We start from the raw sequence: 16,324 nt of genomic DNA, 5'->3' as shown, positions 1-16,324 counted from the left end.
TGCTCTGACCAGAACCAACATCTTGGTGCATGGGTCGATGCTCAACCACTGAGCCACACCAGCTGGGCCTAAGTGTTTTTTGATGGATGATAGAATAAAGATGTGGTACATATATGCAATGGAATACTACTCAGCCATAAGAAAGGATGAAATACTGTTATTTGGGACAACATAGATGAATCTTCAAAGTATCATGCCAAGCAAAGTAAGTCATATGGAAATAATATGGATTTTATATAATTTCATTCATGTGTGGAATACAAAACAGAAAGCTACAAATGAACAAAATAAAGCAAACCGACTCATAGGCAGTCAACAGAAGGTTACCAGAAAAAAAGAGGGGCTTGGGGAGAATGAAGAGGGTAAAGGGGGCCAAATATACGGTGATGGAGGGAGACTAGACTGTAGGTGGTGAGCATGCAATGCAATATACAGATGACATATTAGAGAATTGTACACTTTACACTTAAATGTTATTAACCAATGTCACCCCAACAAATTTCATTTTAAAAGATCAGTGCAAAGATTAGTGGACTAGAATGAAGAAATATAATTTTTAAAAATCAATAAAACCCAAAGTTAGTTCTTTGAAAAGATCAACAAAATTGACAAATGTTCAACTAGATCAGTGGTCGGCAAACCGCGGCTCGCAAGCCACATGCAGCTCTTTGGCCCCTTGAGTGTGGCTCTTCCACAAAATACCACGTGCGGGCACGCACGTACAGTGCGAAGTTGACTTAAAACTTTAAGTAAAGTTTATTAAGTTAATTTTAGGGAACGTTGTGGAGTGAAAGAAGATGTAGTGTCGAGGATTGAGAAAGGTATGTTGAGATGGTTTGGACATCTAGAAAGGATGAACGAAAGGAGAAAGACGAAACAAGTATACAAGACCAGTGTGGATTGGAGAGTTGGAAGGGGTCAACCTCAGCGAACGTACTTCAATCAGATTGAGGACGTTTTTAGCAAAGGCCAGCTTAGGAGTACCCTAATTAAGTTAATAACAATGTACCTACCTATATAGTTTAAGTTTAAAAAATTTGGCTCTCAAAAGAAATTTCAATCATTGTACTGTTGATATTTGGCTCTGTTGACTAATGAGGCTGCCGACCACTGAACTAGACCAACCAGAAACAACACAAATTACTGACCATAAAGGAATTGAAATGATTATAAAGGCATATAATAAACTATATGCCAACAAATGAAATAACATAGATGAAATGGACAAGTTCCCAGAAATACCAAACTACCAAAACTGATTCACGAAGAAATACAAAATCTAAATAGACCTATGAGTTAGTTATTTAAAATCTTCCCTCAAAGAAAAGCATAGGTCCCAATGACTTCATTGGTTAATTCTATCAAATATGTAAAGAAATAATACCAATCCCTCACAAACTCTTTTAGAAAATAAGGTGGGCACACTGCTTCCTAACTAATGTTGCGATGCCAATATTACCCGAACAAAAACAAATTTTCATGTAAAAACTGCAAATCAATATCCCTCCTGACACAGACACAAAACTCCTAACAAAATATCAACAAACTGAATCTAGCAATATGTAAAAAGAATTATGTACCATAATTAAGTGGTATTTATCCCTGGAATGCAAAATTGGTTTAACAAAAAATCAATTCATGTTAGAGTGAAGGGAAAGGGAGGGGAAAAGAAGGAGAGGAAGAAATTAATTAAAGATATCCCGGTTGGAAAGGAAGAAAACTCTTTTTCACAAACAACATGATTCCGTACACAGAAAATCCCAAGAAACACACATACACAGAAGTAAATGACCATACAGAGGTTACAGGATACAAAACCAACATGCAAGACAACTGTATTTCTATTTATTGCCAACAATAAATCCAAAACAAAATTAATGCAATTCTATTTTTATAGCATCAGAACGAATAAAATACTTAGAAATAAATTTAATAAAAATAATTCAGGACTTTTACAGTGAAAACTACAAAACCCTGCTGTGAAGTCTAAATAAATGAAGAAACGGTCTCTGTTCATGAACTGAAACACTATGATCAAATGGACCTACACACAGAACATTCCATTCTTAAGTGCACACAGAACATTTTCCAGGATAAAAATCACATTAGGCCACACAAAACAAGTCTTAATACATTTAAGATTTAAATCATACCAAGTATCTTTTTCAACCACAATGGAATGAAACTAGAAATCAATTAATAGGAGGAAAACTAGAAAATTTACAAATATGTGGAAATTAAACAACAGCACATTGTTGAACCACCAATGGGTCAAAGAAGAAATCAAAAGGGAAATTAGAAAATACCATGAGACAAACAAAAACATGACATACCAAAAGTTATGGGCTGTGGTAAAGGCAATACAATACTAAAAGAGAAGTTTATAATAAAAAATAAATTTTTTGAAATGCCATCTATGATAACATACATACAAAACCAAAAAGAATTGCCAGAGAAATTCTGAGAATTAACGAGTTTAACCAGTGAGGGATAAGGATAATTTTATCCAAAACTGATCAGCTGGCTACCAAAAAAAGAAGTTGGATTCCTATGAACCTCAAAACAACTGGACTCAACCAAATATGTAAGCAAGCATGTCAAACTCGCAGGCCACATGCAGCCCACAACAAATATTTTTGTGGCCCAGCCAATAGAATAGCATGTAAGAAACATTTTAATAAAAATTTCGTAACTTAATTTCTACAATATCCTGTTACACATAACTATAGGCCTGGTGCATGAAATTCGTGCACGGGTAGAGTCCCTAGGCCTGGCCAGCAATCAGGGCTGATCTGTGGGGTGATCAGCAGGGCGAATGGGGGGCCCTTGCTGGCACTCGCCTTGGCTGGCCTGGTGCTGCCCACTCGCTGGCCCCGCCCCCCGCTGCCACTGCCAGTCGGAGCCTACAGGCTGGGGGCAGCTCCTGCGTGAGCGTCTGCCCCCTGGTGGTCAGTGTGCATCATAGCGACCAGTCGTTCTACTGTTCAATTGATTTGCATATTAGGCTTTTATTATATAGGATTATTAATAACAAACTACAACATTCGCTAATGACTGATTATTATAATCGTGTTGCATTCATTTCCCTTACGTGCCTTACGTGCAGGCACACCATTTCTCTCCACTAATACTAGCAGCGAATATTTTAGCAGCTGATTGCCATGTCATTAGTCTTGTACTAAATTGTTTGGTGTGTGCAACGGAAAATATTTCGCTTTTGGAGAACAAGAAAAGTAGGTTTATTTGCATTATGCTTATGAATTTGTGCAGTTATTCAGTGTCTGGTAAGTTAATGTTCAAGAAAAAATATTTTTACTAAAATGTTCTATTATTTTATGTTAACGATGACTCATTTATTTCAGCCCTTTGTATTCAGCATGTCTCCATCGAAATAAACTTACGTTTCTATGAAAATTGAAGGTTTTGTTTGTGTGTTTTTTTGCGGCCCACAGAAACTTAAAACTTGGTTATTTGGCCTGTGTTACCTTTGAGTCTGACATGCTTGGTATAAGGCAATCAATTCTAGTCAACCACAACGCTTGGACTCAGCTCCTTCCCATCATGCCAGCAGAGGGACTGGTACTCCCCACCCATGGAAGCTCACATGGAGAGTCCTGCTGCTGGCATGCTATGTAATACAGACAAAAGGTTTGGATCCCAGGTCCAATAAGCAAAATCTTGAAAGGTATGTTATTCTCTAAACAGTACCTCTCCATTTCACTGGCACAGCAATTCAGGAGAATATCTTGTAAGAAGAGCTGGGTCATCTATGACTTCTTAGTGCCCCTGTAGTATGCTTGCAGTGTGTGCTTACTGATATGCTTGAGGGCACTGGGGTTCTCACTGTGCCAGATCATCCAGGGTTTCCCTTTGCAGCCTGCGACACTGCCCCGAGCAAGACTGTTATCCTGTCCTTAAAAGCCTTGAAACCTGGCACTGACTTGGTCTCCTATGGATGAAACTCCTTTCAGGCATCCGTTTCCAGAACAGAGAGGTTTCATCCATATTGAATATTTGCTCTGGAAAGTCACTTTCCTCCACAACCAGCTTATCTAGAATTTTCAAAAATTCTTCAGCTGCCTTCACATCAGCACTTGCAGACTCACCACTCACTTTCACATTATGGAATGAACAACCATTCTTAATCATTTAAACCAGCAGTCGCCAACCAGTGGACTGTGGACCACTGGTGGTCCGTGAGGTCTGAAAGGTTGGCAACCACTGGTTTAAACCACCCAGAGCTAGTGGTAAATTCAACGCGATAGTCATGTCCAGCCTTTTCTTTCAACATCATGGATTTTTTTTGCTTTGGTCATGATTATCATGATGCTGAGAGGAGTACACTTCTATGTCTAGCTTTTAATCCAGGTCATTAGAAGTTTCTCCACATCTGACATTTTTTGTTATTCCCATTGCCTTCAATAAAGCAAATCATTTAACAGCGTCTGTCACTGTTCTTGTTTTTTGTTTTTTTGTTAATCCTTACCCAAGGATACACTTCCATTGATTTTTACAGAGAGTGGAAGGGAGAGGGAAAGACAGAGAGATAAACATCAATGTGAGACACATCAATTGGTTGCCTTCCACACGTGCCCTGACTGAAGCCAGGGACTGAGCCTGCAACTGAGGTATGTGCCCTTGACCTGAAATGAACCCACGACCCTTCAGTCTGCATGCCGACACTCTATCCACTGAGCCAAACCAGCCAAGACACTGTTCTTGTTCTTCTTATAGTGGAACTAGAGGCCCGATGTACAAAATTCATGCATGGGTAGGGACCCTAGACCTGGCTGACAATGAAGGCTGATCTGTGGGGTGACTGGTGGGGCGATTGTGGGGCCCCCACTGGCACCAGCCTTAGCCGGCCTGGAGCTGGCCACTCGCCGGCCTCTCCCCCACCGCCAGTTGCCTCCCTCTTTGGGGCAACTGGAAGGGCAATTGGGGGGCCCCCATTGGCAACCGCCTTGGCTGGCCTCAGGCCTGCAGGCTGGGGGCAGCTCCTGCATTGAGTGTCTGCCTCCTGGTGGTCAGTGTGCATCATAGCAACCACTGGTCATTCCGCCGTTTGGTTGATTTGCATATTAGGCTTTTATTATATAGGACTAGAGGCCTGGTGCACGAAATTCATGCACGGGTGGGGTACCTAGACCTGGCAGGCGATCAGGACCAGGCTGATTGGGGCCCAAAGGCCCCGGCGGGGTCAGGAGAGGAGGTTACTACTGCTGGGCCGGGCGCAGAAGGAACAGACGCCAGACTCCGACACTGCCCTCAGCACCCCACCACCCTGCGGTTCCCAGCCTCCCCCCTCCTCCTTCCCTTGGTGCCACAGCGCCACCGGGGGCCTGCTGGCCAGGGGAGGGATGGGAGGAGGGACCGGGGGAGGTTTCGATCCCCACTTTGGAACGTGCAGGAGGCAGGCAATCAATGATTCTCTGTCATCATTGATGTTCCTATCTCTATTTCCCTCTCTGAAATCAACCAAATATATATTTTTAAAATGCAAGGTTTTTAGAGGAAGAAAGGTAAGGCAAGGGAGCTATTGCCAGGGGGGCATTTGAGATCTTGCTCACATTTCTAATAGGATAACATCAGGTAGTCTTCAGGAAGTGACAGGTGAGGAGTGGCAGTGGGTGGAGCAGGCACTGGGGGCTGAGGAATGGGCTGTAATGACTGGGAATGTCTGTGACAGTCACACCAAGTGTGTGGTGGAGCCATTGCTGGGATCATTCATCCCCAAGAGGTTTTGATTCTGGATAGGAGAAACACGGAGATCAGCCAGCCTTTCTTAACCTAGAAGGTGAGGCGAGTGGCAGAAGTGGGCTGCCCTGCTTCCCTACAAATATAAACACACAGTGTAACTGCACATGGATGTCAGTCAGAGGCCAAATCAATGCCCAGGTAGCCCTGCTGGCCATGACCTGCCACTCTCTGGCTGTGCTGTGGCACTATTGGCCGGGGAGGCTGAAGCCACGCCTCCAAACACATGTAGTATACAAAGGGGCAGGCAGGAAGCCAGAAGCTGGAAGTTAGAGCCGAGGCAGCCCAGCAGCGCTGAGTTCACCGTGTAGCTGGGCAGGGAGCAGCTGTTGGTGCGACTGGCTTCGGAGTCAGAGGGGCTGCTCTTCCTGCATGTCACAGGTGAGTCCTTGCGAGCCCGCGACACACCAGCTAGGCTAGGTGGGGTCTGGGGAAGCCTTTCCCTCCTGGAGCCGTTCTTCCCAGGGTGGTGGCATTGGGCCGTTTTTTTGTTTGTTTTTTCAGTTTATTTTTTATTGGAAAGCAAGCTCCGGGCTTGCAGTTCCTGGGATCCCTGGGCGATAGCATGCACCTCCAGGCCTCATTGCACCTCCCTCCCCTCCTCCTGCATTGAGCGCCCGACCCCTGGTGGTCAATGAGCATCATAGCAACTGGTCGACCGGTCGTTCTGGTCATTCCATCTTAATGGTTGCTGGGCTTTTATTATATAGATGGGACATGCCTGACGGATGAGCAATAACCATCACTGACTTCCCACCTTCACATCTTCAATCACTTTCAATGTCATTTCTAGGTCAACCACTCAACATAACGTCTTACTGGCAACAATAGTAGTGGATTCTGTATGCTTAGCGGCCATGATGAACAAAATAACATCAAATTAAATCAAGCACAAGAGAAAATAATACAATCAAGAGACCCATAAAAATGAGCTGCTGCTGCATAACATAACATACTGTTTTACTGCAAACTTACTTCTTTATAAGTAGAAAGAGTGCCTCCAAAACTAACAATAAAAAGTCTAGTAAGTACATGAACCAGTAACATAGCTGTTTAATATCATTGTCAAATAATAGGCGCTGTACATAACTGTATGTGCTATACTTTTACATGACTGGCAATGTAGTAGGTTTGTTTACATCAGCATCACCACAAGCATGCAAGTAATGTGTGGCGCTATCACATGATGACAGCTACATCACTAGGCAATAGGAAATTTTCAGCTTTATTATAATCCATCGTATCTGGTCCATCATTGACCAAAACAGCATTGTGTGGGACATGACTACAGACACTGAACGACACGAGGTAAAGACTCCAGAATGCATGATGTTTCTCTACCAGGCAGTCAACCTGGCTCAAACTCCAAACTTTATTTCCTCCAGAGTGAGCTGCAACTGAATTCTCCACTGAGTTCTTTCAGCTCAGAGCTACTACTGTTCACCAGGTTTCCTACAGTCTTCCCCTGTATGTGCACAGTTCATGGGCCAACCAAGGATTTTTGTAGATTAAAATTGATTTTGAGGCTCACCCATTTGTGGTTCCCTCCTTTCCAGGTTTTCCACCCTAAGTTTTCATCACTCTTCTAATCTCAAACTGTGTTCTGACCCCTCTGTCCAGTAAATACTATATCTTCCTGTGATCCCACCTGGGAATTGGGAACTGCCCTAGGAGACTACCCAGAAATACCCAAATCTCACCCAGTGTAGCTTCGGCTGTCCAGGCATCAACTTCCCTCCAGTTTTTGCCTCCTTTTCACGAATCACCAGTACTTCCAAATAGTTGTGGGGTTTCTTGTTTTTTCGTGTGTTTGTTGTTTTGTTTTTGTTTTTGTTTTTTTTTTTTTTGGGGGGGGGTAATAGTTTTATACTGATTATATAATCATTATTTGCAAGAGGGCTAATATGACCAAGCTACTCCACCACTGTAGGAAGCTCTACTGAATATTTTTGGATATTCTATTTTATCTTCTCTGTTAACATTTACCTTATATCTTTCAGGTGTTTTTAGTGGGTACTCAAGAGATCACAGTACTTATCCTTATATTACCACAGACTACCATCAAATAATACCGCTTCATGAAAAATATAAGAACCTTACATATGTAATTCTATTTTTCTCCCTCTTGCCCTTTAAATAATTTAAATAAATAATGAAATACAATACTTCAATAGTCTCTTTTATAAAAATAAAAAGGATAAAAAAGATTCTTAATGTTACTTCCAGTTTCCACATTTAAGGATTTTTTGTTTCGGGTCAATGTGTTATTATACTATTAATAATCATAATCTATTAAATACATATACCAGAGCATATATTAAATTTTTTTAGAAGTTGTTTTACTTGGAATTCCATGATTTTTTTTAATCCAGAAAATATAAAATCTGTAAAGTCAGCAATGCCCAAAAAATATTCATTAAGGAAATAAATTCTGAGGCATATTTACCAGCAAAGGAAAAATTACTTAAGTTTAGATGAAGACACTTACCCCTCTTCATTTTCTTTTAGTAAGCGACTGGCAATTCGGATCAGCATGCAGTAAGCAAATTGTGATTTGAGACCGGATTTTGTAAACTTATTTAACATCTTAGAAACAGCAAGGCGATCATTCTTTTTAAGGTGATACAGGACTCCCAATGCATGGTACTAAAGAATAAGAAAAAGAATGTAACATACATAAAACTAAGTAGGAAGAAGACAAAATTACATGAAAGTAGAATCGTACATGAAACTGAGTAGGAAGAAGACAAAATTACATGAAAGTAGAATCGTATGGAACTAGATTTTTAATCAAAAGATTCTCAGGTCAAAAGTATACAGATAGTATAGCTTTTTCACTTTGAATCAAACACAGGAAAGACTGAAAGGATAGGAGTTTCAAATTTATCCCCAGAAAGTGTAAATTTAGATTGGAGAAGTCTTAAGAAGGTAACATACAATCTGAGGGTACATCTGGCAGGTCAGCCTTGCCCCACTCATCCTTAGTACAAAGGTGTCAGGTCCATGGCTTTACCAGTGTGGCAGGCCTTCGAGTGGCTTTAAATCACCTGTGACCATGTCAGAAGTTAAGGGATCACATCTCCTGAAGAAGGCTTTAGGAGTGCACGAATATTATCACGGCACTTTGTGTAAAGGCACAATAATGGAATTAGGAGAGTGAGAATATTTCCCATGAGAAAAATAACTACTGTGTTTCCTCATAACTGAGTATGCTAATAATATGAGAAGTTATAAACACAGAAAGGGGATAAATAAGTACCCTCTCAAACACAAATGGGGTACTTTACATAAAATTGCCAGTTAAGGATTTAACCTTGTTCCTTTTAATTAGGAACAGCCTAATGAATATCAAAAGGAGATATTTCCAACAAAATGGTACTAAAGTTTCACAATGTAAAAATTACTCTTTACTGTTGTTATAATGTTTACTATAATCAAGGCCTGAAAAGCCTGGAATTGAACATCCTTCTTCACAATTTATTTTTCAAATAAAGGATTGAAATGCACTGTGAAGGACCTTTGGAATGAGCCTTTCAAACTGCTACTGAATATAAGAAGCTTTCTCTAACCTTCTTACAGCTCCAATTGAACACTAGCAGGGCCTATGGTAGTAATCATAATTAGTGGGATACCTACTTGAGAATATGCACTACAGGCTGCTTAATATTAGCCTTTAGCTAATACTCATTTTTTGGAATCAATAAATTGCCCTTGCAATGTAGGGTTAAAGAAAGCTGATCTTGAGACAGAAGCTAAAATAATTCAATATCCATACCTGGACCATAATATTGTCACTTGTAGCAGCTTCTTGGGCTTCATTGACCCAGCGCTTAACTACATCATAGCTTATCTTCATCAGGTGCTAAGGGCAGAAAAAAATGAGAATAGATAAGGCAAGGTCACTGGAAGTTTAGAAGCATGAGTTCCTTTTCCAAAAGACATTTAAAAAAAAGAAAAGAAACAACTTTGTAGCTTCATAAGTCTATTTCAAATCTCTACTCCTGAGGCAAGTAATAAAACCAAAAGTACTTTCTCCAAGATTCCCTAGAAAGGTGAGTAACATATGCCTGTGGGCCCAGAGAGATGTGTAAAAGGAAGTAAGGAGAGGGGAGGGACAGGAAGGGATGGATAGTACTTAAATAATGTTAACATTATAAGTTCTACTTCTAGGAAACTCACCTAGAAGAAAAAACCAGAGAGCCACTATATTCTCTTGGTCAATTATATTCCAGAACCAGGTAACTCCTGTGATTCAGATGATTAAATCCATTTACACATTAGTAATCAATGTTAATTAAATGCAGTGTGATAGATTGTAAGTAATAAATTTTGTTTTGATAAAAAAGAAAAAGAACAGGCTACTTCCTGGGAGAAAATTTTTGAAGTGGGACAGGAGACTTTGGATTGAAGGACACTGTGAAGGAAAGCAGAGAACCAAGAGGCAAGAGGTAAAAGTGCAGGTCATAACAGAAGATTTAAAAAAAAAAAGAGATTGAGAGCCTTGACTGGGTAGCTCAGTGGGTTAGAGCATCATATTCTAGGCCAAGGTTGCAGGTTCAAATTTCTCTCTCTCTCTCTCTCTCTCTCTCTCTCCCCCCCCTCCCCACTTAAAATAAATAAATACTTTTTTTAAAAAAAATAAGAGAGATCAACCCTCAGTTTCTTCCCTGTCTTTCCCTGACCCATACCGCCCATCTTTATTATGTGTAAAACAAAACTTTCTGATTACCAAAACCTTACAAGCCCATGACAATTTCATGTTTTTAACTGCCCATTTTAATTGCTCAATACTCCCCTGGCAGACAAAACATTCTTGGATAAAACAATAGAGATATACACATATTTTTTTAATGTTTCACTTGTGAGAGAATCACTTCGCTTTTGCAACTAGAAACTGAACCATGCGTAAGAACTAGGCAGCCACTGTCTTGCTCACTTACTAAGGAAGACACCAGTGCTGAGCTGGATACACTGGGGACTCTATCCACAATGGCCTGCTTCATGTATCTTTCAATGGCCTGCAGCAATGTTCCCTAATAAAATTCAGAGAGAAAAGTTGTTGAAGCAAAACATTTTCACACTATATTACCACTTCAAAATAATTTACGAAAACCAGTCATATATTAGTTTCTGTGTAAATACTTAGACTGCATTAAAAAGGATTAGTATATAATAGAGTAATCATAGCCCATCCAGCAGAACCCAGCCAACCCAGTGGGAGCTTCAAGGAGGGACATCTATATGTAAGGAAGACAAATAACTATTCAACAATGAAATAAACTGTCTCAAAGTGGAGAGCTCCGATTTGAGGAAACACATAAGCAGGGTTCAACCTACCAAGGATGTTGTAAAGGAAACTCCTAGATGAGGACGAAAGGTGCTTTTGAAGTCCTGAAAATTCCTCTATATCAGCAGTTCTCAACCTGTGGGTCGCGACCCCTTTGGGGGTCGAACGACCCTTTCACAGGGGTCGCCTAAGACCATCCTGCACATCAGATATTTACATTACGATTCATAACAGTAGCAACATTACAGTTATGAAGTAGCAACGAAAAAAATTTTATGGTTGGGTCACAACATGAGGAACTGTATTAAAAGGGCCAGAAGGTTGAGAACCACTGCTGTATGTGAAGGGGATCTATTTTATATGGATCCCAGAGAGTCTTACAAGTCAAGTGTAATCTGATTATTTTATTTACATAATTAAATGTTTGATATACCACTATAGTGAACTCTCAATACAAAATCCTCTGAAAATAAAGTTCTTTTTAATTTAACTGGAAGAAAGCTTAGCACTGGAAAGGTGCTGGCCCATGAAGATATATAAACAGACTGAAAGAGATTTTTAGAAGAGAGTCCTTTTGCTAGCACTGGTATCATCAAGTCTTATGTCACCCACTTAATGCTAAAAACAAAAATAACCACAATAAAATAGCTGAGTAACTGTTTTATTAAAATATTAAAGCATTTCTATTATTCCTTCTAGAATCCAGATTTACCATTTGATCCTGCTCAAGTTTTAAAACTTGAGAGGATTACAAACATCTACCCATGCATTAGTATACCTGGAATATTATTTAATTTGTTTATCAATGCCCAGCCTGCCCTCCATTTTAACCTTTCCTACTCACAGTTCCAAGAAATGGACATCCTAGCACACTATGTACCCTCATCTCTCCAGATGTAACAGACTGAGTCAGATACAGGTGTATACAAGCTACTAGGCTGGCTGATGACTAACCAGGTTGTCTTCCTGAACTATTTGAATGACGAGGCTTGAGTCTGGCAAATGATGGATCATAACAGTGAGTATCTAAGAAATCTTGCCGCTGGGTTCCTTTCTTGCGCTGGCTTCTGGTTCTAAGTTGTACCTCAAATTCTGAGCGCTCTATATTTTGTAAGAACACTTCTTTTTAAAGCTAAATTCAAATGTTTTTTTTTTTTTGTTTCCTGTAAGCAATGTGCCCTGGCTATAACAAAAGTCTATGAGGGCAAACAGAGAAAGAAATAGACTACTCTAAATAAACAAAAGGAAAAAAACATTTGAAAGAAAAGAAGCCTGGAACCACAAAAGCCTTTCTGGTGGTCCTGTTTCTCTTACACAGACATATCTCAGAGATACTGCAGGTTCCAGGCCATGCAATAATGCAAGTATCACAATAAAGCAAGTCACATGAATTCTTTTGGTTTCCCAGAGTATATAAAAGTTATGTTTACATTATACTGTAGTCATTAAGTGTGTAAGAATAGCATTATGTCTAAAAAAAAAAATGCAGTATCTGTGAAGCACAGTAAAACGAGGTGGTGTGCCTGTACTGAAGATTCACAGAGCCAGACTAGGGAATCCTACTCAATTACATGGCCTCCTGCAGATAAACAGTGACACCACCACCACACACCGCCCCCCTCCCTCGCCCTCCCGCTCAACACCCCAGCAAAACAAGAACTTACATCAGTGATTCTGCAGAGAGCCCTGATGGCCGGGCCCCGGTACACATCTTCCTTTCCTGTCATGTCCTTGGTGAGACTAAGAAAAATGAAATTAGTTACTGTGAAATCAATTAGAGTCAAGTCTTCCCTCTTGTGGAGTCCAGCCTTAGCTAATTCCACTTAACCCCATAACTATCTCAACACAGCTATTGATTGAACAAATATTTATTGAGTGTCTTCTTTGGATAAACATTAAATTATTGGGTAGAAGACAGCAGCGAGCTAAACAAAGTCTTTGCCTTCATGGAGCTTATATTCTAGCAGTAACAGAGAGATAATAACCACATAAACCATATTTTAGATATTGACAATTGGCATAAAAATAATAAAGATGCTCAGCCGGCGTGGCTCAGTGGTTCAGCACTGACCTATGAACCAGGAGGTCACGGTTTGATTCCTGGTCAAGGCATATGCCCAGATTGCAGGCTCGATCCCCAGGTTGGGGCATGCAGTAGGCAGCCAACCAATGATTCTCTCTCATCATTGGTATTGATGTTTCTGTCTCTCTCTCCCTCTCCCTTCCTCTCTGAAATCAATAAAAATATTTTTTAAATAAAAAATAAAGATGAGATATTATTCAGAGCCCTGGGCTGAAATCTCCCCAAATCCTAAAAACCCACCATTATCAGACGTAACTCTTTAAAAGACACTGGCCCTCACATGGCAGAGGGGACACTGACACAGTGGGTAGCTCAGTTAGAGAATAGTCCTGATACATGAAGGATGCAGGTTTAATATCTGGTCAGGGCACATACAAGAACTGACCAATGAATGTACAAACAAGTGGAACAACAAATCAATGTTTCTTTTATTTCTCTCTCTCTCAAATCAATAAATTAAAAACTTAAAAAAGTAATTGAACTGACTGAAATGATGAGGTCACTCTCTCCAGCCATGGCTTTATAAAATAACAATTGTCAATGACTTTAGACTTTTCTGCCTCATTTCAAAAACAGGCCAGAGTAGTGTGGACTGAGCTACTAAATTCTATGTTTATACTTTAAAGAGATGTTTGGCCTTTATGTTATTCACCCTATTACCCTTCCTTCACTCATCCTCGTGCACTGACACTACCCCTAACATGACTACCCATCTCCCTCGCTCAGCTCCCCTCATGGCCACACCTCCAACGTACTCCATTAGGACACCAAGAAGAGAGTTGTGAATAACTGTTAGTCCTTCAATTTCATTCTTTTTTCAATTATAAAAGTATTTCATTTATGTAACAGATACACTTTCAAAATATTCATAAAGGTAAAAAATATCAAGTCTAAGTCTTCCCTCATGCACCCTAGCCTATAGTACCACAGTTTTAAAAATATATGGAAAACCACAGAGACTTATTAAAATGCATGCTAATGGGGTCCCCACTCTTCTGGTACCTTCCTTTTTTACTTAATAACATAACTTGAGAATCTTTCCGATTGGCAGATTATTTTTTAATTTTAGATATCTATATATTTTTAAGTAACCAAATGTATCTATTGGTGACAGTACCATAGCCTGGCCTGCATCCTGGAAGAGAATTCCCCAACCTAACAGGGTCCTATCTGCAGCCTACTACCTCAGTGAGTATTCAGTAGGCTATCCCATCACTGCACTGGGGTGTCTGCTCCTAGAAGCAGAACATGGTAAAACTATTGGATCTGCTAGTCTTGAGCCACTGTCATGCCGCTTCTGCCATGAAATACATGGCAATGTCGTATAGAACACCATGGCAATAAATTAAGAATAACTGGGTACCACAACTTGGACTAATGCAAGCCCCTTATTCGTCCTATATTTTACAGTGGTTTCCCATGTAATTTTAAAAAAATTATATAATCAAATTTATCAGTCTTTTCTTTCATTGTTCCTGGAATTTTAGTCATAATTAACAAAGCCTTTCCCTACACCAGTGGTTGGCAAACTGCGGCTCGCGAACCACATGCGGCTCTTTGGCCCCTTGAGTGTGGCTCTCCCACAAAATACCACGTGCGGGCGCGCACGTACAGTGCGACTGAAACTTCGTGGCCCATGCGCAGAAGTCGGTATTTTGTGTAAGAGCCACACTCAAGGGGCCAAAGAGCCGCATGTGGCTCGCGAGCCGCAGTTTGCCGACCATTGCCCTACACTATCATTAAAGAGGAATACACTCATGTTTTCTTCTAGTACTTGCATGGTTTTACTTTTTTATTTATATTCCTTATCCATTTAGAGCTTATTCATGTGTATGATGTAAAATATGGATCTGATTTTAACTTTTCCAAGCGGCTATTCAGTTGTCCCAGAATCATGTATTGAAAAATACAAGTTTACCCCAGTGAGTAGAGAGAGAGAGGCCACCTTTGTCAAATACTAAATTTCCACGTATATTTGGGTTTAATTCTGTACTTTCCATTTGTATCAGAGAATTCTGGAAAATGCAGATCAGCATGGCAGAGGTGAAACGTTACAGTCATCACATGTTTTATTCCATTGGTGTATTTGTCTATTCATGTGTCAGTACCACCACAGTTTTAACTTTACAGGCCTTAATGTTTACAGGCTGGGAGAAGTAATCCCTCCCCCATGGTTTTCCTTTTCCAGTTATCTCCAACCTGCTTGCTTTTCCACATGAATTTTAGTATCAAATTTTCTAAATCCATAATAGAGGCCTTTTTTTTTTTTTTTACTGGGATTACACTGAATTTACAAATTAATTTAGGGAGGATTAAAATCTTTATAATGTTGACCTATTCAAAAACAGCAGGTATCTTTACATTTGTTCAAATATACTTTGAGTCTTTCAGGGCTTAAATTTTTTTTACTTCATATAAGTTTTGTGCATTTATTGTCAAAATTATTCCTAAGTGTTTAATCTTATGTGTTGTTGTAGTGAGGTTCTGTGTGTTGCTTGTTTACATGAAGGCTACTGATTTTTGTATGTTAATTTTATGTCCTATGGGAATACATCAATGTCATTGGAATACCTGAAGAAGAGGAGAAAGGAGATTGGTGCCAAAAATAAACTTTTTGAATAAATAATGTTTGAAAACTTCTAAATTTGGAGAAAGACATAACTTTCTAGTTTCAAGCAACTTAGTGAATCATATACAAAACAAACTCAAAGAATTCCACACCCAAGTACCTAACAAAACTGCTGAAAACCAAAAATAAAGGAAAACTCTTGAACGCAGTAGGAAAAAATGACACATTACAAATAGGGGAACTTATCTGAAAATACTGTAGATTTTTCATCAGGAAACACAGATGTCAGAAGACAATGAATGGGACACCAACTTTTTAATGCTAAAACAAAAGAAACTGACAACCCAGAATTCCATAGCTACTAAAAATATTTTTTAGGAGTGAAAGTGAAATAAAGACTTCCTCAGATGAAGGTAAACGAAGAGTATTCGTCACAATTAAATGAAATATTTCTAAGGAAATATTAAATTAAGTATTTCAGACTGAAGGGAAATGATACTAGAATGATCCCTAGAACAATCAATACAACTTTACAGGAGTGAAAGAAAGCAGACAAACCTGTCAATCCAGAATGCTATGCCCAGCAAAAGAGCTTTTAAAAATAGGAGGCTGTCCTAGCTGGTTTGAC

At 39.7% G+C, this 16,324-nt stretch overlaps 1 protein-coding gene across 3 annotated transcripts in view; it reads right to left on the bottom strand.

Annotated features, from left to right (window-relative positions):
- COPG2 (COPI coat complex subunit gamma 2) overlaps positions 1 to 16,324 on the bottom strand; it is a 150,433-nt gene that overhangs the window by 93,758 nt on the left and 40,351 nt on the right. For all 3 annotated transcript variants that reach the window (XM_036328673.1, XM_036328674.1, XM_036328675.1), the window contains 4 exons: positions 12,709 to 12,784; positions 10,698 to 10,790; positions 9,533 to 9,619; positions 8,246 to 8,403 (listed from right to left, as the gene is read on the bottom strand). In XM_036328673.1, coding sequence (XP_036184566.1) covers positions 8,246 to 8,403; positions 9,533 to 9,619; positions 10,698 to 10,790; positions 12,709 to 12,784 — 414 coding nt within the window. The remainder of the gene's footprint in view (positions 1 to 8,245; positions 8,404 to 9,532; positions 9,620 to 10,697; positions 10,791 to 12,708; positions 12,785 to 16,324) is intronic.

Source organism: Myotis myotis, unplaced genomic scaffold, assembly GCF_014108235.1.
Source record: "Myotis myotis isolate mMyoMyo1 unplaced genomic scaffold, mMyoMyo1.p scaffold_m19_p_11, whole genome shotgun sequence".
Classification (NCBI taxonomy): domain Eukaryota; kingdom Metazoa; phylum Chordata; class Mammalia; order Chiroptera; family Vespertilionidae; genus Myotis; species Myotis myotis.
Note: the sequence above shows the minus strand (reverse complement) of the source record. Positions and strands in the feature narration are given on the sequence as shown.